This window comes from Fusarium poae (assembly GCF_019609905.1).
Source record: "Fusarium poae strain DAOMC 252244 chromosome Unknown contig_3, whole genome shotgun sequence".
NCBI lineage: Eukaryota > Fungi > Ascomycota > Sordariomycetes > Hypocreales > Nectriaceae > Fusarium > Fusarium poae.
The window spans coordinates 737,797-759,824 of NW_025408661.1; the positions used below are offsets into that span (position 1 = coordinate 737,797).

The window sequence follows — 22,028 nt, forward strand, 5'->3', positions numbered from 1 at the left end:
ACGTCAACGTATATCAGGTATCGCAGACTGCCAAAATGACGAGAGGAATGTTCTGCGACAGCCACCACAATCATGAGCCTTTCAATTACTGCCTCGCCTGCGATATCGCAAAGGCCCTACGATGGACTCCACGAAACAAACGGAAGCGAGCCTCCAAGGCCGGTTTCATCCATGTTGACACCTTCAAAGTCAATCCACCGGGTATTAGAGGCGAACGATGGGGAATGATTGCCACAGATGATAAACATCGAATGAGATGGGCCTACACATTCACGAGGAAGGGAATGGCTTCGGAACTTCTAGGCCAGCTCATCTCGAAGATACGAACTCAGTATGGCATCCGAGTGTACGCAATCCAGATGGATGGCGGCTCTGAGCTCTATGGTGCGTCTCTCAAGAACCTCGAGTACACCCACGGCGTCAAAATCATCAAGACGACACCATATACTCCTGAATTTAACGGAGTTGCTGAGCGCTCTAACCGCATCATCTTTGACAAAGTCAGAGCAACCATGGAATCGGAAAGAATCCCGATAGAGCTCTGGCCATTGGTCCTGGAAGATATGGTGCGCAAGACAAACGTGACAGCCACCAGGGCAATTGATGGCCTCACTCCCATGGAAAGCTTTCTCAACGAGGCCTTCCCCGGACAAGACAACAAGCCGGATCTATCCGGAGAACGAATTTGTGGCTCACAAGTCACGATACACATACCAAAAGAACGAAGATTGAGATCACACAAGTTTGGTCCAAGAGGAGAGGCTGGAATCTACCTATGCATGGAAGGTTCACAGATCTACACCTGCTGGGTGCCCTCTCGCAGAAAGGGACATCAGATCGTCCGCTCTGCAAATGTGAAATTCTACGAAAAGGTCGGGGAGAAAGAACTCCTGACCGAAACTGAGCATGATGTTGAGCCGGAAATCCGCAAGAACGGAGCTCCCATCTCAAGCCGGCCACAGTCAGTCACGGAGCAGACAGAAACTCCGAGCCCACGAAGGTCTGAAGTGAACAATCTTCAGCATGCCGAGGTGCATAATCCTCAGCATGGACAGACGACAACATCCATGACATCAGCTAAGCTGCCAGATCCCCGAAAAGAGGTGATCACTGAGCCCAAAACAATGACTGAAGCGCTTCAAGGTCCGCAAAGGGAGCATTGGCTCAGAGCAATACACAGTGAGCTGCGCAGTCTCCTCACGAAAGGAACTTGGCGCATGCTGGACCGCAACCAAGCTCACAATAGGCCACTTACAGTCAAGTGGGTATTCAAGGTCAAGAAAAAAGAGGACGGCAACCTGGACAAGTTCAAGGCGCGGCTGGTGGTCAGAGGCTTTGAACAACAGTTCGGCTTTGACTACAACCAGACCTTTGCCTCTGTTGCCAAATCGGCGACCTGGAGAATCCTCCTCACCGTTGCTGCCTGTCTTGACTGGGAAATTGAGCAGATGGACGTGTCGACGGCGTTCTTGGAAGGGGACCTCGACGAAGAAGTCTTCATCGAAATGCCGGAAGGACTTGTCGAGTATTTTGACCAACACCCAGAAGACCGTCCGCCAGAATTTTCAACTGAGAAGATCTGCAAATTGATCAAATCCCTCTATGGGCTCAAGCAGGCGCCTCGGCAATGGCAAAAGAAGCTGAAGGAGACCTTGGAATCCCTTGACTTCAGACAAGCAACGTCTGACACGGCCGTATATCACAATCCCACAACGGGAGTGATCATCATCACATATTTGGATGACTTCCTCATCATGGGCAGCAACAAGGAAGCAATCCAAGGGTACAAAGCCCGCCTGGGAGAGATCTTTACCATGACTGATCTTGGTCCCGCTAGCCATTTTCTTGGAGTAAGAATAACCCGAGACAGGAACTCAAGGCTGATCTACCTTTCCCAGGATGCATATTTTACCAGAATACTGAAGAAATTCGGCTTAGAGGATTGCCGACCGGTCAAGACCCCGATGGAGCGAAATTCACTCTCGACACTGCAACCAAGAGACAATGGCGACTCGGCTTCTCCAGAAGAACGAGAAGACTATAGCTCGAAAACCGACTCGTTGATGTATGGAATGACCCAAACCAGACCCGATTTAGCTTTTTCTTCTCTCGGTACTCTCGAGATACATGTCGAATCCATCACCAGCACATTCACGACTGATCAAAAGAAGTCTTCGCTATCTACAGCAGACAAGAGACCACGGCCTAGTGCTTGGGGGCGTCAAGAAAGATCCTGAATCCGCTTGGAGCATCACAGCTTGGGCCGACTCAGATTGGAAAGGCGACACCGTTACGGGAAGATCGACGTTCGGGTGGCTCGTTCAACTTGAAGGGTCTACAGTCTCATGGAGGGCCAAACGGCACGAAACAGTAGCACTATCGACCACTGAGGCTGAATATACAGCACTCTCCCAGTGTGCCAGAGAATTGGCCTGGGTTAGGAACCTCTTTTCTGAACTGCTCCTTCCGCTACATATGCCCATCCTACTGAACGGCGACAACCAGGGTTCCCTAAAGCTATGCAGAAACCCTGAGCTCCACCAAAGGACAAAGCACATTCCGTTAACCGAGCACCATATCCGAGAAGAAGTTGAAGCCGGGAACATTGATGTGCAATACGTTAGCACACACGAGCAGGTAGCAGACGGACTCACTAAACCGTTGAATGCAGTCAGTCATGGCCACTTTCTAGAAGCCATTCGAGTCAGTGCATGTCCGATCGAGGAAGCAGGTCGTATTATTTGGAGTACTGAAGTCCACGATGACTCTGTACCCTGAAGACAAGGTGGATGGGGGCGTGTTGGAAAATCCGGGGATCCCCCTTCCTTTCAGGGTTTAGACTGTCAGACTGAAAGTCCTAGATTTAGAGTTCAAAGTCCTAGATGAAATCATCTAGAGATATAAACCCGAGAAGAACTCTCATATCAATAATGAACAATCAAGTTTTATAAAATACATTTTCACCCAGCACTACTGCGCAATATAAACATTATGGAGTCGTCACTCATGGAGTCGTCACTCATGGAGTCGGAATGTCAGACGTATTAGGGACTGGTGAACAAACCTGATGTTCCCTGTGTGACTAGACATGACCCATTGAAGCCCACTGTTGCAGACAGGAATCCCCTGACTTCTCTGATCTCCTGCGTGGCTCATCGTTAGCCCCGGTGGATGGATATGGATATGCATGTGGATGTAGCTATATAGATACCATGCCGTGCTCGTCGTACACCTACCAAACAGGTCAGCTTTGCGAGGGCCCATCTTTGCAGCTCGAGGTGGCTACTGTCCTCATCCTGGTATCTAGCATCCGCATGGCCCTGGATACTGTACCGATATGGTACTCGGTTCTGCACGACCTTGCCTTGCGTTAACTACACACCCCTTCTCTGAAATCCGTCACCCTTACCTAGCGGGACCAGACCAGTGCAGAGCCTAATGGTCTTTCGTTGACATCTGTCGCCCTCCCCCTATTATTGTTATTATCTCGTATGGAGCTTTATCGAATATCCAGTCTACCTGACTCGAGCCCAACTCAACCAGACGCTGCATGGTCTGTTCTAACGACTCGGTATTCGGAGCCAACTTGGTGGGACTACGTTACGTTGTTGGTCGTACAATTGAAGGTCCGTCGTTCAGAATCCGACCAGTCATTACCCCTATACTCCCTTGTCCTTCCTTCTGAGCCTGTTCCATCATCCCCCAAGAAGCAACGGTCCATAGCGACATTCCTCCTTTCTGGCGTATAGCCCTCCTCCGGCCCCGATTAAAGTTCTTGTTTCCGGTCCACTGGACAAGCCTGGATTAGGTCTTACATGAGCGCGAGACATTTCAGTACTGAGGTCCCACTCAACCTGGACCCTGACGCCGACTCCGAGACGCAGGTTTGTGGGTACCTTATGCCATAGGACTGTCATGAAATTCCCACCACTGTGCCTCATGAGTATCATGGGCCTACAGTGCACATCGACGCTCAACTTGGTCATCCATCCGGAGCCATGCCACACCAGGCGTACTACGTAACCGAGCAAGGGATCCCTGGCGTTTCCACGATGGCAAGCTCATTGCCTACTCATTACCACTTATCGCAACAAGTGGAGCCACTTGCCTTGGAGACGCCGAAGTCGGCTCCAGGAATTTCGGCGTCGATCCAGAGCAGCCCCAGCACCTTTTATCCAACCTCGGTTCCTGGCCCTATCGTCGAGGACGGCTTCTATACGTACCAAACTGCATACGCAACAGCGGAGTATCAAGCGGCTACGATTCAATACCATCAGCATGCCCAGCAACACACGGTACAGCCTCAGCAGCCGGCGGTGTCGGAACCACAGCATACACCTGATACGACTGAACAATACTATCCACCATCAGTACACCCGCAACAAGAGCAATGGACTCACTACGACCCTTCAATCGAAGTTACAACCATCGGACAGCAACCCGCGCACGGGAGTGTAGCATATCACAACTGGACCACGCTCCCCAAACATAATCCTTGTTGGTATTTTTGAAGAGTATATACCCATCGGAACTTTTATCGGAAGAGAGCTGGATGCAATATCGCCCAAAATTATCAGTCTTTCTTTAGGGCTTATAGGAGACGTCATCCACGATTCGAAACGCCGTCATTGCGTGTTTTGCGATACCTTGTGCGATTCGAGTCCAGCAATATTCTTTCCCCCTTGTTGTCAACCGTTGCTGCCGCAGCATCTGTAACTTAGGACCATAGGCGTTACGGTGGCTCAGTCTTACTATTCGGATCCTATAGCTGAGATTCTTCAAGTGACAGCCCATCATGCTTGAGCAGTATCCCTGATTTTGTCTAATTTGTTTTCTTGTTTTTCAGAGCAATAAATAGAACCACTACCTTGCATAAGTTTTGAGCATAATCCACATGTATAATACGACTAACTTGTTTGCTGTCACGGCAAGTGCTAATGAATAGTTTTTGCTGAGCCTGTCTTCCGGAAGCCCCTATGCCACAATGCCATGAGAGGAGCGATATCATGTCATGAAAACCCTCAGCCTCGCAACTTTCATTGCTCACTGGGAAAAGGCAAAGGCGGAAAAGAAAAAAAAAAACCATCCAAAATTGTCTGTTCTTCGACGGCGGGTCCGGACCGGGGATGAAGTCGCCCCCACTTTTACACTTGCGCTTGCGTCCAAAATAGACCTTTCTACCTATCTGTCTCCAATGGTACAATACCGAGATTGAAGTGCATACATATGTGCAGGTCGTTGTACAATGTTGCACACAAATTATTGTATACAGAGGTTCATGCCACGACCAGAGCTGATCGAATTTCTTTGCAAACCTCAACCGACAAAAAAAATCCTCTCTGTTGAAAAACTTCACAAGATGACGCTATTGGACACTTCTGCGCCTCCCAGCGCGTACTGGCCTTGCACTGTCAGCCCTCAGAACACGGCTCGGCCTGATGGGAGTCATGGGTCAATGGCTTTCAGTAACGCTCCAGAGCAGCAACACGGCTCGATACTTGACACGAGTATCTACGTCAACCCTGCCGCCTTACAGTTGACGACCACGGCACCTCCCCAAGACGGGCACATAAAACCAGATACACTCCAATGGGTTATGAAAGAACAGGAAGAACACGATCAGAGGCGTCAAGAACCCAGACAGCTGATGCCCGCTCCTATCCCCTCTCCAACGGTGGTTCAGGGGCCTCCCCCGGCCTCGACCGGAAGCGTCGAGCACCGGCCTGGGCAGTTACGAGGGTTACCCGCACCACTGAGGCATCGAAGACTGAGAACGTGCCAGCAGCAATTACAGATGATGACCACCTGGCGCTTCCCATATTATCAACACGCTCAACCACGGGGAGGTTTGGCAGGACATCCAAACAGGCAAAGCACCGGCGGAACCATTATCCCGCACCACGCGGGCCTGCAGAGAGGCGTAATGGCTCAGACAAGAAATGGCCAAATAAGCCACTATCCGTCGAGTATTCGAAATCCATTGAATCGAAGGTCTACAATGCCGCGAGTTACTCTACCTCCTATCAGAAAGCAGTTGCCCGACATGTTTCCGGCACAAACAGAGCAGCTAGAGACGGATTCAGCGATAGTGCAAGGAAAAGAGTAGAGAACATGACGTACCGTGTATACAATGGCCGATCGTCTCTGTAAAGAACTGTTGAAACCCTAGTCAGACGTGAAAATGGAAAGTGAAAAATTGAAAACGTGGGAATATAAGATAAGAAAGTAAAAAAGTAAAAAAGTAAAAAAGTAAAAAAGTAAAAAAGTAAAAAAGTAAAAAAGTAAACGTCACCATCATCGTCACTACCAGCCTCACCGCCACCAGAGGCAAGCCCAGGTTCGGGGCCGCATAAGAAACGCAAAGTAGGTAGCTCGCGACGAATGGATTGACGTCACCACTCAATTATCAACAGATGACGAGGAACTGCAACGAAAAAGCACACTAAATTCAGTGACTGAGCAAGCCGATAAAATTAACTCACAGCTGACAAAAAACGAAAGATTGTGTGACAATACTATATGTATCGTCAGTGAAGTCTTCAAGCTTGGCCTCCCGTCATCAAAGACCCCGATACAGATTCTGGATCCCGTGCGGTTTGACGTCGATGGAGAAAAGATCCCGTCCAAACTAAAGAACATCCCGAAGCCGGGCGATGAGATATATATCCCCTTACATCACAAGAGTTCCGGCCACTGGACGCTCTGCGTTTTGGTATCCGAATCTGACTATGAAGCTGATTCCGGATCCAAGTCTGTTCGCTTAGACTTCTACGACTTTTTGGAAGATGCAGCACGTTCGGAGCAAGTAAAGGTCTTTTTCATACGGTGGATCAAAGAGCACTACCCTCATTACACAACTGCGTTCTATAGGAAGGTAGAACTCCAACCTCCTCACTTTTCACTACTCGGCGCGTCTGACCTGAATAGAAATCTGCACAGCAAAAGGATGGCACAAGTTGCGGAATATTCGTTCTAGAGAAAATGAGGCGCTTGATTACATCGCAAGACGTGACGCGGACTATAAAGCCGATGAATGTGAGGGAGAATTTCCTGGGCATGATCACTTCACTCGATACAAACTCACCATCGCTTTCGACGACATTACCGGTGATAGAGAGGATCAAAGCATTGCATGGAAAATCCAACAAACCGACGATCATGGCCAGCTCACCTCTTCCCGCCCAGCAACCATCAAGCATCCTACCTTGTCAATATATCATCACCCAGATCAGGACACTGATCGTGTCAGAGGAACATCCATCACAGATCAGCTGTCTTGTGCCCAAAGAGAGTGCCAGCGGATCGCCGAAGAAGAAAAAGCGTGTCGGAAGTGAGCTTAGAGACGCCGAAAAGGAGTTGGACACTGCGATCATCGAAGCGGGGGCTACTGAGAAAGCGTTCAACACGATCTCAGAATCCACCAGAGCGGACGAGACAGTGAATCCTTTGTTGGCCGGCACGAGAAGACAAGCAGCAGAAGACGAAAATAGGCGGATCGCCAATGACGAGCGGAATACACATGCCGGGAAAGCTCGATTGAGTCAGACCCTTGTATTGCTGAACCAGATTCACAGTGCAGCATCGAACCTTGTGCAAGCAGATCGAGATGATCGTGACGAGAGGATTGCAGAAGCGATGAATAACGCTCGACGTGTATCTTCGGAAGGAGTTGAGAGGGCGAAAAGAGAAGTAGAGGAGCTAAGAAAGCAAGTGGCGGATCTCAAGACAAGAAGGTTTGACATGGAAGCACTTGCCCTTGTTTGTCGCGGATTGTCAAATCTTCAACAGAAAGATGGAGGGGAGGTTGGCATGCCGTGATCTCGACGATATTCGTACATCCAGGGTGATATGGGAACAGCGACGAGAAATCTCGAAGAGGGTGTGGATCAAGCCGGTTTTGATCTGCTATCTTCTCGAAAATTTCTGTTCTTTGATAGAATACATGTTTGCCGCGCCGGAAGTGAATTGGCTGTTCTTCTGTTCTTTGAACAAGCTTGCACTCTGAGTTGCAGGGTACGGCGGTCAAACCGAAGACTCCCATTCACCATACAGCCTGATGAATCAGGACGAACCCAACTCGTTAAACGACTCATTTACTCAAGCGCCTTCCAGATATATATATATATATCATCCGCATAGGTGGCCAAAAAACCAGACCGCTCGCTAGAACTGCCAAGAATGTTCACTCCCTCCTGGGCATCCCGGTGTGCCATACACGCCACCTACCATCCATAACACAACGTCGACGAACCACCAGATCCCACCAGCACCGAGAGTCAAGAGCTTGAACACGGCTAGAGGCCAGTGGTGGGCGTAGAACTGATCGATACCAAGCGATCCCAAGAGAAAAGCAAGAAGCATTGCCGTTCGCTCCTGCCGGTAGCACGTGGCGGTCGATGGACGCTCATCAAAACCCCCCCAAGACCTCCTTTTCAGATCCAAAGGTTTCTCAATGGTGCCTGTTTGTTTGTCATTGGTTGTAAGACGATGACGCATAGCGAGGCTGGAAGGTGAAGTTGACATACCGGTTATCCCACAAGTGATGACTCCCAGTACGATCACAGAATAGACCGTCAAGAGCAACCTCCAATGCCTTTGCACTAGGCACATTCGCTCTCCTAGCCAGGAAGTGCTCCTGACATGTTCGGAACGATCTCGATCATCTCGGGTAGTACTCATGACAGCAGGAAGAGCCATTCGAAAGGCACAGCAATTACTACGGGTGGGGTGTTTCGTGAAGATATGACGAAGATAGCAGGGATTCGATTGTCTGGTAGCTTATTAGACTGGGCTAGGCCGTAAAGTATAGGTAGAGTTGAGAGTTGACCAACCTATAAGTGATGCTCCGTAGACTGCCTCTGATTTAATCCCTTGATGAGAAGAAGAAGGGGGAGAAGAAGAAGAGGAGGAAGAGGAAGAGGAAGAGGAAGAGGAAGAGGAAGAGGAAGAGGAAGAGGAAGAGGAAGAGGAAGAGGAAGAGGAAGAGGAAGAGGAAGAGGAAGAGGAAGAGGAAGAGGAAGAGGAAGAGGAAGAGGAAGAGGAATAGGAAGAGGAAGAGGGGGAGGAGGGGGAGGAAGATGGAGGAGACGAAGTCCTGTGTTGAATTTTGCCGGAGCTGTTTCTGGCCGGAATACTTGCTAGACTTTTCATACTTTCACCTACAGCTGTCCAAACTATTGCCGATTCAGGATGGGATTATCGACTTTGGCATTCAGGCCATAGATGGCTGTCTTGGGAAGGGTAATTAAGGTGATGTTAACGATCCGGCGTGATCCCTAAGTGCCTGCAAGAACCCAAAGACTGTATGTAACCATTACTCTCATTGTCCTCGGATTAGGTGTCAGTAAAACCTGCTGATTGGTTCTAGGGTTAGTATTTGTAGCTTCTAGTTGTAAAACAATAATAGGTTCTTCTTTGCTCTTATGGTTTCTCATAAGCAGTCTTGTTGCTCAGTCGGATGTTTGAACCTTAAGTCTCATATGGATGAAACCTTGTAGTATAGCCCATTTTTGGAAGACTACACGGCACTGCGTTGTTGACATGATGGCCAATGATGAGCCCCAAGACCATATAGAGAGACCAGGCTGGACCAAGGCATAGGCTTGTGAAATGTAAAACTCGGTACTCGATACTGCCGTGACAGGTTTGCGCTGGCGTCGACCGACACTGGTGTTCTCTACAGGGCTTTGGGAGAAACGAATGTCTGCATGACAGATATCGTTCAGAAGTTAACAACGTAAAGAAAGGTCTCAGACCCAGCTAGTTAGACGCAGCTACAGCAGTCAATGTTTACTACTTGTGCATGTCACTGATACAAGCACCATGAGACTCACATCGGTACAGGCAAGTCCAGATCCCTTTCTACTGAATATAACATATCGATTCCCGTCCAACATGGCTCATAACGTAGCCCCATTTCCAAACAGTTCACTTGCATATCACGCGATTTCGTACCCGACGGGGCTCGGTGGAGCGCGAGAACCTGTTCTCTCTTGTGATGCCGAGCCCGTCCTCCCGGTCGTGTACTTGATCGTAATAAGGACCTTCGGCTTCATCGTCATCCAAACAGCACATGGCAACCAAGGTTTTGATCTTTCGCCTAGCCCACAAAGATAACACGGTCAAAATGATGAGCAAGACGAGTATTTCTGAAGCGAATAAAACGATGAGCTCATTCGGGAAATTGTTGGTGTACCATAGTAATACGCCAGCTATGGCTTCCAGCATGGCGATATCAAATAAGAACAAAGACACCCAAGACATGATGACGTCTGACCTCTCGTATCGACCGTTTACGGACCCGCAGTTGAATTGAAGGAAGCCAATGATGACGACGGCGGCGACGGCTGTGATGGCGGCACTGGCCAGTAGAGCCGCTGCCGTGAGCGCCGGGCCGCTCAGTCCGTCTGCTTGCGATAGACCAAACATTGTGAAGCCCAGAGATAGTACCGCTAGTGAAGCCACGAGAAGTAGAAAGCCATTGTAAAAACGCACGACTAAGCCAACAATGGATGTTGGAGGGTCGAATTCTGTATTTACCGTGGGCGTTAAATCATCTTACGTCATCCAGTCAAGCAATCCGACATCTTTGGAAGACTCACCTCTAAACATGTTCATTTTGTAGGAAGGAATCTGTGGGTTCGTATTCAGAGACCGAGTTGCACCAGATATTGGTGCTCATTCGTGGTGATATAATGCAGCTGATATACATACACGACCATTCTCGAAGCGATTGAGGTGATAATGGGGTACGACTTGCTTCATATTTCCATTCACTTGTCTTTTTGTTCCATATTCCGTCCATATTCAGTTGGTTTTTTTTGCCGACTAGCCAAGAAATGTCTACAGTATAATCCGTCTGGGGTGAAATCGGTCTATACATCTGCTTCAGGCCTAGGCGTCTGCCATATATGGACGAATGATACCTTGCTTTGACTTCCCTAAGAATGAAGTGCCCCCTTTAAGCAAAACGAGTCAAGTACAGGCCACCTCCCCTAAGACCGATGTTAAGATCTGTGGCCGTGGTACAGTACTGAGCATCTGTACAGTAAAGGGCGAAATCAGTTGTCCCTTTTCCTCTGTCTTTGGTTCATACCCCACCGGACATTTTAGCCGATGGTGTGTTGATCAAACAGTTACTTCTCAATATTCATACAATATTAAAGTACTTTTCACCTCTCTTATCACATTGATACCCCTAACCATCTCTGGGAAAGATTTCTCTCCGTTGTCCGCTGTTGGCGAAACACTGATCCGACGGACGAAAGTCTGTCCGATGGAGATAAGGGTCACTAGGGAGCTGTGCGTGGTCGTGAGACATTGTGTACCCAGGCAGAACGTAGGCAGCAATATACTAACTTAAGCATAATTCAAACTATTGTATGTAATCTCAGCACAAGAAAGCCCACAACATTGAAGTACCTAAAGGGCCCAACAATTCAACGACAGAAACAACTAACCTCTTCTCATGTTACACTTGCAACATCAATAACACTCCCATATAACATAAGATGGCTCAAGACCAAGACATGTCTGACAGTCCCAAGCTGCCATCGTCGGGAACAAAAACCACCATCAGGTCTACAGAGACCCTCGCAGACAATGCGGACATCCCCAACATCGAGATGGGTAGTTTCGTTACCAGGGACTCAGGATCCAAACAGCGCCCAAACTACGGGTCAACGGCTCATGTTCCTACTAAGGATGGTGGGAAAGCGCATGCCTTAGCTATGATCTGGTCGTTGGTGTACGGTTCGACAAACCTTGACATGAATAGGGCGATAAAAGAATTTCTCGTGGGTAATGACCGCTTGGTTTTCATTCCTTGCTAGTGCCAGGATCGCTCTTGCCATTCATGTTCACTCAGTTTTGTTCTCCACTTGGACTTCCACAACTTCAGAATAGTGGGAAAGCGTTTGAATATGAGGCTGCCAACTTTGGCCACACCCCACGGCACCGCTCCGTGCCTGCCATGTGCTTATTTATTTTTTTCTACCCATGTTAATTGAGAGGGGGGGGGCGCATATCCAGGTAAAGAAGTGCCATTAACAGTTGTCGAGTTAAACGTTCTATCTAATGATAAATGAATGTGCATATACATGAAAGATCTTGCCACATATGTCGCTCTTAGGTGAACATATTCACTTGATAGAATATTAACCCATGTCTCCCTGTTGACCATCTAGAGTGGATACCATCTAGACTAGATTCCGACGTCCGCTCTTCGAAAATTCTTCTCTCTTTAGAAACGTCTTTGACATGCCAACAATCTCCCTATCGTCGTGTCCTGCGCATCCTGTACACCTTGCATGTAGTGGATGGTATCGTGCAATGCATCCAAATCTCTGCCCATCTCATTCATCTTGACCTGCATGCTCAAAGTCAGACCTAGAGGACCGTATCCTATCACAGCCTTCGTCTTCTCGCCAGCCATCCCAGTTGGGGTGCCGGGTTGCCCAGTCTCGGCTGGCGTTGACGCCGGTATCATCTTGGGCAAAGTAGAGGATGTAACTACAGAAGGGCCCGGGTAGTCAGGTAAGTCTCGTGGAAGACATAGGACCGGTGATCCATCCTTAGATGGAACTTTGTTCAAATCGGTCGATGGCATTCTGGTCGCAGGACCTTGTACGATATAAAATAGATGGTCACTTCGTCGACCGAGGTCGATTCGTATCGCCTGAATTTATAGTTTGTTAAGCTGGGAAAAGGCGCATGCACAGGGACGAAGTTTCGGATTTCTGCATTGATTAACTAACTCTATGATCTATCGGATGAGATGCTTGTTTTTGGCTGCCCCCGACCCTTGGAAGGCTTGTCCAGCAACACGATGATAAAGAGTAAGTCTCTGGCAATTTCCTTATCAAGGCAAGGACGAGACCACAACTTGATATGAAAAGGGCAGGGAGAAGATGAGTGAGTAGTCAGTTCTTCCACGCAGGCAAGTAATGGGCTAACAGTATGGTGGTTTCCATAACTGGTTCACATGAACGTTGTTCAGCGACGAACACCTCAGCACCCCGATACATCTCATTCAATTTGCGTTGTCTCATGCCTACTTAGGGACGGCATCGTCCAAAGTTATCGTCCAAAATAACGAACTATCTGAATCAGCCAGGACTGAACGCATCGATGACCCCCGATAAAATGCTTGATTGGTTCCCGGACACCCGATTTCAGCCGCTCAGTATCAAAGCCGTTTGTCGAGCTAACAGAAAACCACAGGACTGCATCGGACGCACACATACGTAGTCCATCATTATAATTTTGTCAAAAATGCCCAAAATGGACTAACCGTGGCGCATACACGGTATGTATCACTGGAGCCGCTGTGACCCCGGCTCTCTCCAATCACTAACACCATCCGGATGGATGCCTTAGCATTTCGGCAATCATTAGCCTGTCCCATGGTCGCTCACTATTTAAAGGGTCAGCCTCAATTACTCTAATCCGGACCTAGCCATAGTTTATATTCAATAACGGTCGCCAACGCACGTTCCAGGCATTTTTGTGCTGTTTGTGCTGGGGGAGGGCAGGGGTCGTATTGGGGCCGATGGTATACTGTGCATGCGCCACGATTAGTCCATTTTTGGCTATTCTCAGTAAATTTACAATGACAGATGGCTGACGCTGAACCCGCACCCCACTGTATAAGAAAGTGGCATCATTGTAAACTTGATACTTCTTTCTCTTGTTATTCTGAAACCCAGCAGCTGTTCCAAAGAGGTTTAGTAAACATCACATCACCGCCAAGGGTTCACATCAATATGAAGAGAGTACCGGGTTCCGTTCTTCCGCAAACACCACCACCACCATCACCACCACCATATCAAACTGGAATAGGGTTAGGAACCATCGTTACCATCTACCTAACCTGCATTATCAATGGTGCGTTGCTGAAAAGTTTCGTCAAGGAAATCAGCTTCGTTGGCAATACTAACCAACATCGTATCAGGGTTCGACGTAAGTAACGTTGCCAACATCCAACCACAGCTTTATGAAGCTTTTGGCCATATCGAGTTTCTCCCTTGGATTGGACTTTCTTACTCTCTTGCAAACTTTGCCACACTGGCGTTTGCTCGTAAGATCATCGATTTCTTCAATATCCGTTACGTGTACATCGTCAGCATCGTCGTCTTTTTCGTTGGTGCGACTCTAGCGGGCGTAGCGAACAACATCTCCACGGTCATCGCTGGCCGAGCGATCATGGGGATTGGAGGTTCTATTTGTCAAAACTGGTGAGTATTGTCCTGTTCCTCCCTTTCATTCATTCCTTCTTTTCTTATTGTTTCTCGTTTTTCTTCTTCTTTTTCTTTTGTTCTTTCTCGTTCTGTCGCTCCCCGTTCTTTCGATATGGTGCATACTAAGGTGACCGGTGATCGCAGTGCGATATCATACTTTGCCATGTATGCAACGGATAGTCAAAGTCCTCTTCTATACGGCATAATGAGCGGGTTATGGGCCATTGGCCTTGTGGTAGGAGGCCCGGTAGGTAGCGCGTTTGCGGAGGGCTCGACCACGTCTTGGAGGTGGGCTTTCTTCATCAATTTACCCTTCTTGGGTCTTGCCATCATCTGCGCTCTGATCTTTGTACCAAGCAGACCGGCTTCTGATGGTCTTCCTCTGCGAGATCACCTTGCTGATACTGACATCCTTGGGATTGTCCTCCCAATTACTACAACTATCTTATTCGCTATCGCCGCCACCTTTTCTGGTCCTGTATGGGAATGGAACTCGGCCCCTGTATCGCCATCTGGGCTCTCTTCGCCGTCGTTCTCGCTGCCTGGGGTTTTCAGCAACTTAGAAGCTACCAGAGTCGACCTGGCTATCAAGTGATCCCTATCACAGTCATGACACAGCGTCACATGCTACCTCTCTGGGTAGCTTCAGGCTGCGCTGGTGCCACATACGCCATCATGCTTTACTACATGCCGCTCTTTTATGCTTTCTCGAAGGGGCTGGGCGCGCTACAGCAAACAGTGCGGCTCTTGCCTTTCATCCTCACCTTCATCCTCACCGTGGTCATCATCGCTGCTTCTTTACCGAGACTGAAGCAGTACGGTGTAATCTACCTCGCTGGCGGTGCCATCACACTCTCATCGGCAACAGCCCTTGCGACTACGATCGCGCCGGGCGTCCCTGAAAGCAAGGTCATGGGCCTCACAGCTCTCGTGGCCGTGGGACTTGGCCTACACTTCCAACACAGCAATGCCATCTCCAACAGGATCAACAAAGATCTTCGAGATCGGGTTGAATGCGCTGCGCTCTTGAACATGAGCCTCATGGGAGGTATATCCATGGCACTGATCATTGCAGGCGCTATCTACGAAAATCGCGGCATGTCCTTGTTAAAGTCTGCGCTCGGGTCCGTAGACCGTCCTGAAGCAGACCTTCGCGAGGCGCTGGCAGGAGTTTCGCGTGGTACTTTGGGAGGGGGTGAGGCCCAATTGATGACTTATGGTGCGAAAGCGACGTGTAAAGCCATTTCGCTCCTGCTCTATATTGTCTCCTCCAGCGGCGCTCTTTTGCTTCGCGTGTGGAGCACTTGCTGTATTTGATCATGTGGCGGCTAGCAGGTCTGGGCCGAAGATGCATGCTAAGTAATCGCAAGCCGGCTGATTATGGTGGAAAGATGGAATGCGGCAAGACTAGACTAGTAACAGTGGCATCAACCAGAATGGAGCTCTTGACCAGCGGAAGCTGCGAGAAACGCTTGTTTCTGGATGTACTTCGTGCTGCCGTGACTGGGTTCTTGTATTGGATCTGGTTCGTTATGATCGATAATAGGAAACCTGATTCCAACGGCCAACCATCTATCACGTTCCTGAAACTCTCATCTCATATGCTTCCATTCAAATTCCATTGCGCCGTGCGTAGGGGAGACCAGTATGGCCTACCCTGAATAATTAAATGAAAACAAGATGGCAAGGTATGGTATGGGATGTTGAAGCCGCACCCGGCTACATAAAGACGTACCGTTGACTATTACATAACATAACATGAGCTTGCTTGCCGCTTTGAGCTTTTCTCCTCTTTGTGCCATTCGTAATTTGCCAGTACTGTAACTTGCAAGATTACTTTTCACTACTTAACCGGCTGGGCCCCGGACGCAACCCAGCTCAGTGTACATGTCTTTCCAACAAGATTCAAATCACCGTTCGACTATCCACGTGATCAGATCGCTATCATATCTGTATATTATCAGTTTTATTTGGCATTCTTCAACTGTAGCCACAAGGCTACCCGCACCAACACGAACATGGCCCAACCACCCGGAAATTACCCTCTCAACTTCTTCTATGAAGACGACTTGCCATGTCGAAGAATTGCTGAGAGCCTAGCTTCTTTCCATGGAGAAGCGATGAAACGTTCTGATACGTATCATGATATGGTACATGCAGTCTTTCAATCGGGCAACATAGACGTTTACATCCGTGATCAACTCGAACATGGTTCACTGCGAGTGATTTGGTCCTTTGACCCGAGATCTGGCACATACCCTACAAGAGTAGACATATCTCGCAGAGACATCGAGGCCCAAGCCTGCAAGGCATCCAAAGAGGAGTACTCAAAGGTTACTAGGATGTTAGCCATCAGTTTCCTTATCGGCGGCGTTCGCAAAGCCTTTCGATTTAGTATGCCGGGGAGCCCAGCGGATACTGCAGAGCGACACGAGCCCGAAGACGATATAGCCGTTACACGCGAGCATAACTTGATGTTGCAAGGTGAACCAAACGACATCACCTTCCTAGACGCTGGAGGAGTAGATGTATTGAGGGCTTCGTCCATGGACGTGATTAGTCGTATTTGTCAAGAGATTCGAGAACACCATATACTTTTATGATAGGACGGGAACATTTCACAGTGGCGAGGTACTGTATTTGGGACGAGTGTTTAGCAGCATCAAATCATAGGAGCATAGCATATTCTAGTGAGGAGTAATTCCATCTGGTCTCCTTCTCTGGCCGTGAGTTCTTTGAGTTGAACAAATGTAGAGCTCCTCAAATGATTTTCATCCATTTCTCTCCCTCGAAGAATCCTTTCCAAAGGCTCTAGATGATGACGTTGTGTGACGCGCGTTGTTATGATGCGCAGTCATGCCGGATGCACTTGTGTGTAAGAATTCAGTTGTTCATTGTTGTTCTTCTATTCAAGAATCATCAATGTCTTTTATACTTGAGTTATCCTTGAGTTCTCGAATCTTCTATGTAGTATTAACTTTGATCATGATGTGAGGGGAAACCTTGGTACTTCCAACACTTTATCAACCTGAAGCCATTGAACTAGATGACTTGACAATATTGTTCGACACGTCTCAGGGACTTCGCACATCCGTTCGCTACTTGGGACATAGAAAAGTTCATACTCTCGATTCCGATAGGATCATAGGCCTCTGCGAGGGTCGGAGTCGATCATTGAACGATATCAAGAGAACATTCTTGCTCGATCTGGAATTAAGGGAGGAGGAAATTTTGCCTCAGTGTTTTTCGGTCCCTGGAGGTCCAGGAACTGTTCGCCATGGAAATTCTCTTCGACTCCACCAAGCTTGAATCAAACCATGTTCACGCAAAATGGGCAAAAGAAGATATACGAGACAGCGGTGTGTACAGGTAGCCTACGTAGGCATCTATCTAGGATAATGCCACGTCTCGGCAGAAAATTGACTCTTACTTCTCAATCAAATTCCAACATATGGTGGTGACGTCCAGAAGTTGACGTTCAATCACTACGTAACTCATGTTCTTAGGCCAGAACTTAATTCCGATTATGGAAAGTGGTCGATCGTACCTTGGCCTCTGTTTGGTGTCGTTTCGTTTCGTTTCATTTTGCACATTACCTCTTTGTACCATAGTGTTCGCTCATGATGTAAGCGCTCTGGTTGAAACACCATTCAATTGAACCGGTTTTTCATTACATTCATGATCATTATCCCCGTCTTTGTGGGTGCTGTCCCTGAGGTCTATATATGACCCAGTTCCCTTCCTATGAGGATCTATGCGCGGCCCTTCTCGTAAATTTTCCACGACGTTTTCTTGATCAGGTCTGCACCGTGTAGTCTTTTCTCTGTAATCTTCCGCAATTTGTCTCGAACGCGCTTCGTAGTCGTGACTATTGGCATGTTTTCATCGTCCCTTTGTTGATCTTCATCGATTGCTGCCAAATCTCGGCGTGATCTCTTGTAGCATGTCTAGAAGGCTACGACCATGCCTTGGAGGATTTCTTGCATCATCTTCAACTCTTTGTCCTCTAGATATTCCTCAAAGGGCTTCTCGCCATGAGCGCGTGCACCCCATCGTGCCAGGCGACACTGGATAATAGCAAGCTTCAGGGGAAGTCCCTTGTGGCACAGCTCGTGGAATTGATCAAATCGAACGTAATTGAACAAATCAACACAATCGCTGAAAATGCGAGAGGGACCCCTTTCGGAGATATTTGTAAAAGTCTCGTCCATGTTGAAGAATATTTTGATGTCTACGTATACCACGGTGCCTCTATTACCAAAGCGGGCCTTGTCAGCAGAGCCAGGTATCGGGGAACCCGACGTTGAGTCCGCTATCGCTGAAAGGATTCCTCTTGTCGCTTGGGCCGCATTTTAGATTACCTCGCCTGAGGCATATTTCCATAACCCCACGTGTATCTACACATGTACTTAACTAGTCTTCATTACGTAGCCTACCAGCCTAGATGCCAGTTTGCCAATCATGTCACGCACCACAATATAAGACAATCCCTGTTCGTGCTTGCCCCCTCGTTTTTCTTCTGGGCCCAGTCACGTGCCGAATTTGAAGTAATTATGACCTTCTGAGACGTGAGTGTGGGTCGAGTGTATAGAGAATTGGGGAGTTTATCACGACAAGACCACTCGCATCAATATACTATTAGGAGCCTCTGCCATTGTGGCAAGACCGCTAAGTATAGGTATAGCCTGATGTGGTGCTGACAGTTGTCAGGTTTTTCCGTCCTCCTACTGCGGCTGGCCTTGGCACACGGAGCCGTTACACAATACAACCGGAAGGAGAATTACACAATATAGAATTACTTCAATTAGACCGTTCCTCGTTTATAAACTATGGTACAAGGGTGTATCGCCATGAGTCCGGTACGACGATCCGCCACTCCCCTATTTCTATCTTCGTACACTATGTCGTCTATCAATATAACCGAGTCAAAGGTGACATAGCATACGGACGTTGTTGACTATGTCGCCAGACACACTAGTAGACTACGGCGTCTTTCTAGTCCGTGAGCAGGGCGCCACCGCCTTCAGCCAGCTGCCGCATGTATCTCACCGCGACAAAGCCCTCGGTCATCGCAGGGGCGAGTGTCGTTCCCACCCCTGGGTTCCAAGAAGCGCAACTGATGCGTTGCCCCCAGCAAACAAACCAGAAATCACGCTCCCGTCTGCCCTGAGCACTCTTGCGTGCTGGTCAGTCCGCAGGCCGCCTCGCGTGCCAGCATCACCGGGAAAGATTCTGATGGCGTAAAACGGGCTTTCCTTGACAGGACCCATGCATGGGTTTGGTACCACAGTTGGATCGCCGATGAACTGCTGGTACCTGTCCTCACCTCTGTGGAAATGTTTATCTATACCTTGATGACACATTGTATTCCACTCGCTTACTGTCGCCTGCAGGCTGTGCTTCGGCACCCCTATCTGCTCAGCTAGGCCGTCAATAGTATCCGAGTGCAAGAGCAAGCCTCGTTCGATAGCCTGATCAATCTGCCAGACGGTCTTGAGGCTCCCGATGGGATATCTTTTCCGGTATCTCTGGTCAAAGACAAGCCAGAATGCGGCCGCTTCTGCGTCCTCATTTGCTCTCTCATACATGGACCTAACGGCCTCGCCGTAGGGCTGGGACTCGGAGAAGACGCGGCGGCCCCAGCCATCGACTACTATGGAGAAGGGCTTGGATATGGCAAACATGGCTTCCGTCACTTTTCCCGTCCTAGGATCGACCATGGTGGGAATACCCCAGACTTGACCAAGCTGTGCACTACCAGCGCCAATCTTCAGCCCGGCTTGCAGTGCGATGCCAGCGTCCCCGTTAGATGCTAGACTCCATTCAGCCCTGGTTGACATGACCGAAGTTGCCCCCTTGGCGGTTGTTCTCCCTAGATATGCATCCCTCATTTTCTGGTTCTGGGAGAAACCTCCTGTGGTTAAGATCACACCCAATGATGCGTGTATGTCAACGTGTTCCTCACCGCCTCTGCGGTGAACTCTTGCTCCTATCACGCCTCCATCGCGATCGGATAGCAAGAGTTCGCTCAGCTCCAAGCCAGTCCAAATCTCTACGTTGTCGTGTTCCATGCACATCTTGAGAAGCTGGGCAATGAGCGATCGCCCCATGGACATAGGCCTCACCATTCCTTTCGGAAGAGCCGAGGCTTCCGCAGGATAAAGGCTGGAAGAACGCAACCTTGTCAAGACCCGGAAGTCCTCAAACCTAGGGACCACAGGCACGCCGTCTGGCTTCGGGAGGTATTTCTGGTAATGGCCCAGGCTTGCCGCATCGAAAACCGCTGGGTCCAAGGTGCGGCCATGCTCGACCGCACCGTCAACGTGCGGGTGATAGTCTGGGAACTGGGACGGTTTGGCCATCCATCGGAAGCCCTGGTCTCTAAGGTATCTCATCATCTCGGGCCCCTGCGTCAAGAAAGCGTCGAGGCGCTCATAGCGCAGGTCCACATTAACGGCTTGTTCCTCAAGGACCGGGCTTCCAAGTTTTGCCACAGCATTGATGTAGCGCGCGGCTTGTTCTTTGCTATCTTTGATGTCATTTTCCTGCATGAGAAAATTGTTGGGCATCCACATGCAGCCACCGGACCTGAAAGTTGTGCCGCCAACATGATCTTCCTTCTCTACCAGGATGACTCTGAGGCGCCGACCATCCGCCGCTGCCGCCGCTACCGCCGCAGTCAAGCCGCCGGCGCCGGCGCCCATTATGATGATGTCGCATTTGGTAACTGCTGTTCGTTGATGGTTGGCCGTTTGGTGATGACGACCAAAGTCTTCATGTGCTGCGGCGCATGCCATCACTTGGTCATGCGGGGATATGGCTTGGTTCATTTGTTTGTTCGTCGACAAGTTAGATGGAAATGCGGTTCTTTCATAGGCTGATTCTCTTCCTATATCGAATTGAAGTTATTGAGATGCCTTGGCTTCATCTTATACAAACTATACGCACAGTTCCTGCGTCACCATTCACATACGTTCAGCTCGATCTACGGTGGTTATTGAGGCTGTTCAAAATTGGATCTCAGTCGTCAATATCGGGAGGAACTACTCTTGCACACTTTAGGCCGCACGACCGCAGGTCTCCCGTAACATCGAAGAAAGAGTGTAGACAAAATTGGCCGAGATTTATGCCAGGTTTAGCAGGGTGCATATGGTAAGCACCAGTAGCAGTTGACCCTCGTCCACAGATGCGTCCGAGTTAAGCTGTCTTGTTACGATCGAATGCGCGGCAGCCCGTTCGAGAGGTACGTCTCTGTGGTAAGGGCATCGATCCAAAAATGCTCTCGGTCCTGAAACAGACAGGAAAGCTTGTCATCCCATCATATTCACACTTCCTGTCTCTACCGAACGCGTACACATGTAGTTTTCATCCGGGTCACGATTGCTTGCTTGCTTGCTTGCCAGTATTCGTTCTTCTATTGTAAAGAAGATGTGAAAATATGTTTTGATTGATAACGCACGAGCTTACTAATGCTTGTTCACGATGTTGACCAATTACATGTGTTGGTGAGAAGTATTACTGTACTCGCAGTGAGGGGGGGCAGTTAAAGCGAAGACCACAATTCTCAATCGATTGAGAGCAGATCTGCAAAGTGAGAGAAAGTTGCCGGAGGGAGTTGGCAAGCATTCTAGGAAGGTCGACTCAGCTCTGCCTGGTAAACACACGCGTATGCTCTACGACAAGTTGTCGTGGAAGGAAGCCAGTGTAGTGGCGCAGCTTAGAACCGGAATGGCGCGACTAAACGGATATCTATATCAGATCAGAGCAGCACCAACAGATGAGTGTCCATGT

General features: G+C 48.9%; 13 protein-coding genes across 13 annotated transcripts; 8 read left to right on the forward strand and 5 right to left on the reverse strand.

Moving 5' to 3' along the window:
* Positions 1-4,052: 4,052 nt before the first annotated feature.
* Positions 4,053-4,511, forward strand: FPOAC1_013826 (uncharacterized protein; the record flags this gene model as incomplete). The annotated part of the gene is made up of 1 exon (XM_044858166.1): positions 4,053-4,511. One exon carries the CDS (start codon positions 4,053-4,055, stop codon positions 4,509-4,511), a length of 459 nt encoding a protein of 152 aa, XP_044700990.1.
* Positions 4,512-5,589: 1,078 nt separating this feature from the next.
* FPOAC1_013827 (uncharacterized protein) lies at positions 5,590-6,150 on the forward strand (the record flags this gene model as incomplete). Its single annotated transcript, XM_044858167.1, has 1 exon — positions 5,590-6,150. One exon carries the CDS (start codon positions 5,590-5,592, stop codon positions 6,148-6,150), a length of 561 nt encoding a protein of 186 aa, XP_044700991.1.
* A 1,008-nt stretch (positions 6,151-7,158) lies between these two features.
* On the forward strand, positions 7,159-7,818 carry FPOAC1_013828 (uncharacterized protein; the record flags this gene model as incomplete). The annotated part of the gene is made up of 1 exon (XM_044858168.1): positions 7,159-7,818. One exon carries the CDS (start codon positions 7,159-7,161, stop codon positions 7,816-7,818), a length of 660 nt encoding a protein of 219 aa, XP_044700992.1.
* A 345-nt stretch (positions 7,819-8,163) lies between these two features.
* On the reverse strand, positions 8,164-8,697 carry FPOAC1_013829 (uncharacterized protein; the record flags this gene model as incomplete). The annotated part of the gene is made up of 2 exons (XM_044858169.1): positions 8,164-8,169; positions 8,227-8,697. The coding sequence occupies 2 exons, from the start codon at positions 8,695-8,697 to the stop codon at positions 8,164-8,166; spliced, it is 477 nt and encodes a 158-aa protein (XP_044700993.1).
* A 143-nt stretch (positions 8,698-8,840) lies between these two features.
* FPOAC1_013830 (uncharacterized protein) lies at positions 8,841-9,046 on the forward strand (the record flags this gene model as incomplete). Its single annotated transcript, XM_044858170.1, has 2 exons — positions 8,841-8,847; positions 8,880-9,046. The coding sequence occupies 2 exons, from the start codon at positions 8,841-8,843 to the stop codon at positions 9,044-9,046; spliced, it is 174 nt and encodes a 57-aa protein (XP_044700994.1).
* An 881-nt stretch (positions 9,047-9,927) lies between these two features.
* On the reverse strand, positions 9,928-10,428 carry FPOAC1_013831 (uncharacterized protein; the record flags this gene model as incomplete). Its single annotated transcript, XM_044858171.1, has 1 exon — positions 9,928-10,428. One exon carries the CDS (start codon positions 10,426-10,428, stop codon positions 9,928-9,930), a length of 501 nt encoding a protein of 166 aa, XP_044700995.1.
* Positions 10,429-11,510: 1,082 nt separating this feature from the next.
* Positions 11,511-11,831, forward strand: FPOAC1_013832 (uncharacterized protein; the record flags this gene model as incomplete). Its single annotated transcript, XM_044858172.1, has 1 exon — positions 11,511-11,831. The coding sequence occupies one exon, from the start codon at positions 11,511-11,513 to the stop codon at positions 11,829-11,831; it is 321 nt and encodes a 106-aa protein (XP_044700996.1).
* A 410-nt stretch (positions 11,832-12,241) lies between these two features.
* Positions 12,242-12,607, reverse strand: FPOAC1_013833 (uncharacterized protein; the record flags this gene model as incomplete). The annotated part of the gene is made up of 1 exon (XM_044858173.1): positions 12,242-12,607. The coding sequence occupies one exon, from the start codon at positions 12,605-12,607 to the stop codon at positions 12,242-12,244; it is 366 nt and encodes a 121-aa protein (XP_044700997.1).
* Positions 12,608-13,763: 1,156 nt separating this feature from the next.
* On the forward strand, positions 13,764-14,832 carry FPOAC1_013834 (uncharacterized protein; the record flags this gene model as incomplete). Its single annotated transcript, XM_044858174.1, has 3 exons — positions 13,764-13,884; positions 13,952-14,234; positions 14,382-14,832. The coding sequence occupies 3 exons, from the start codon at positions 13,764-13,766 to the stop codon at positions 14,830-14,832; spliced, it is 855 nt and encodes a 284-aa protein (XP_044700998.1).
* Positions 14,833-14,861: 29 nt separating this feature from the next.
* On the forward strand, positions 14,862-15,554 carry FPOAC1_013835 (uncharacterized protein; the record flags this gene model as incomplete). Its single annotated transcript, XM_044858175.1, has 1 exon — positions 14,862-15,554. One exon carries the CDS (start codon positions 14,862-14,864, stop codon positions 15,552-15,554), a length of 693 nt encoding a protein of 230 aa, XP_044700999.1.
* Positions 15,555-16,255: 701 nt separating this feature from the next.
* FPOAC1_013836 (uncharacterized protein) lies at positions 16,256-16,840 on the forward strand (the record flags this gene model as incomplete). Its single annotated transcript, XM_044858176.1, has 1 exon — positions 16,256-16,840. One exon carries the CDS (start codon positions 16,256-16,258, stop codon positions 16,838-16,840), a length of 585 nt encoding a protein of 194 aa, XP_044701000.1.
* A 1,149-nt stretch (positions 16,841-17,989) lies between these two features.
* On the reverse strand, positions 17,990-18,448 carry FPOAC1_013837 (uncharacterized protein; the record flags this gene model as incomplete). Its single annotated transcript, XM_044858177.1, has 2 exons — positions 17,990-18,172; positions 18,197-18,448. 2 exons carry the CDS (start codon positions 18,446-18,448, stop codon positions 17,990-17,992), a joined length of 435 nt encoding a protein of 144 aa, XP_044701001.1.
* An 855-nt stretch (positions 18,449-19,303) lies between these two features.
* On the reverse strand, positions 19,304-21,034 carry FPOAC1_013838 (uncharacterized protein; the record flags this gene model as incomplete). Its single annotated transcript, XM_044858178.1, has 1 exon — positions 19,304-21,034. The coding sequence occupies one exon, from the start codon at positions 21,032-21,034 to the stop codon at positions 19,304-19,306; it is 1,731 nt and encodes a 576-aa protein (XP_044701002.1).
* Positions 21,035-22,028: the final 994 nt, after the last annotated feature.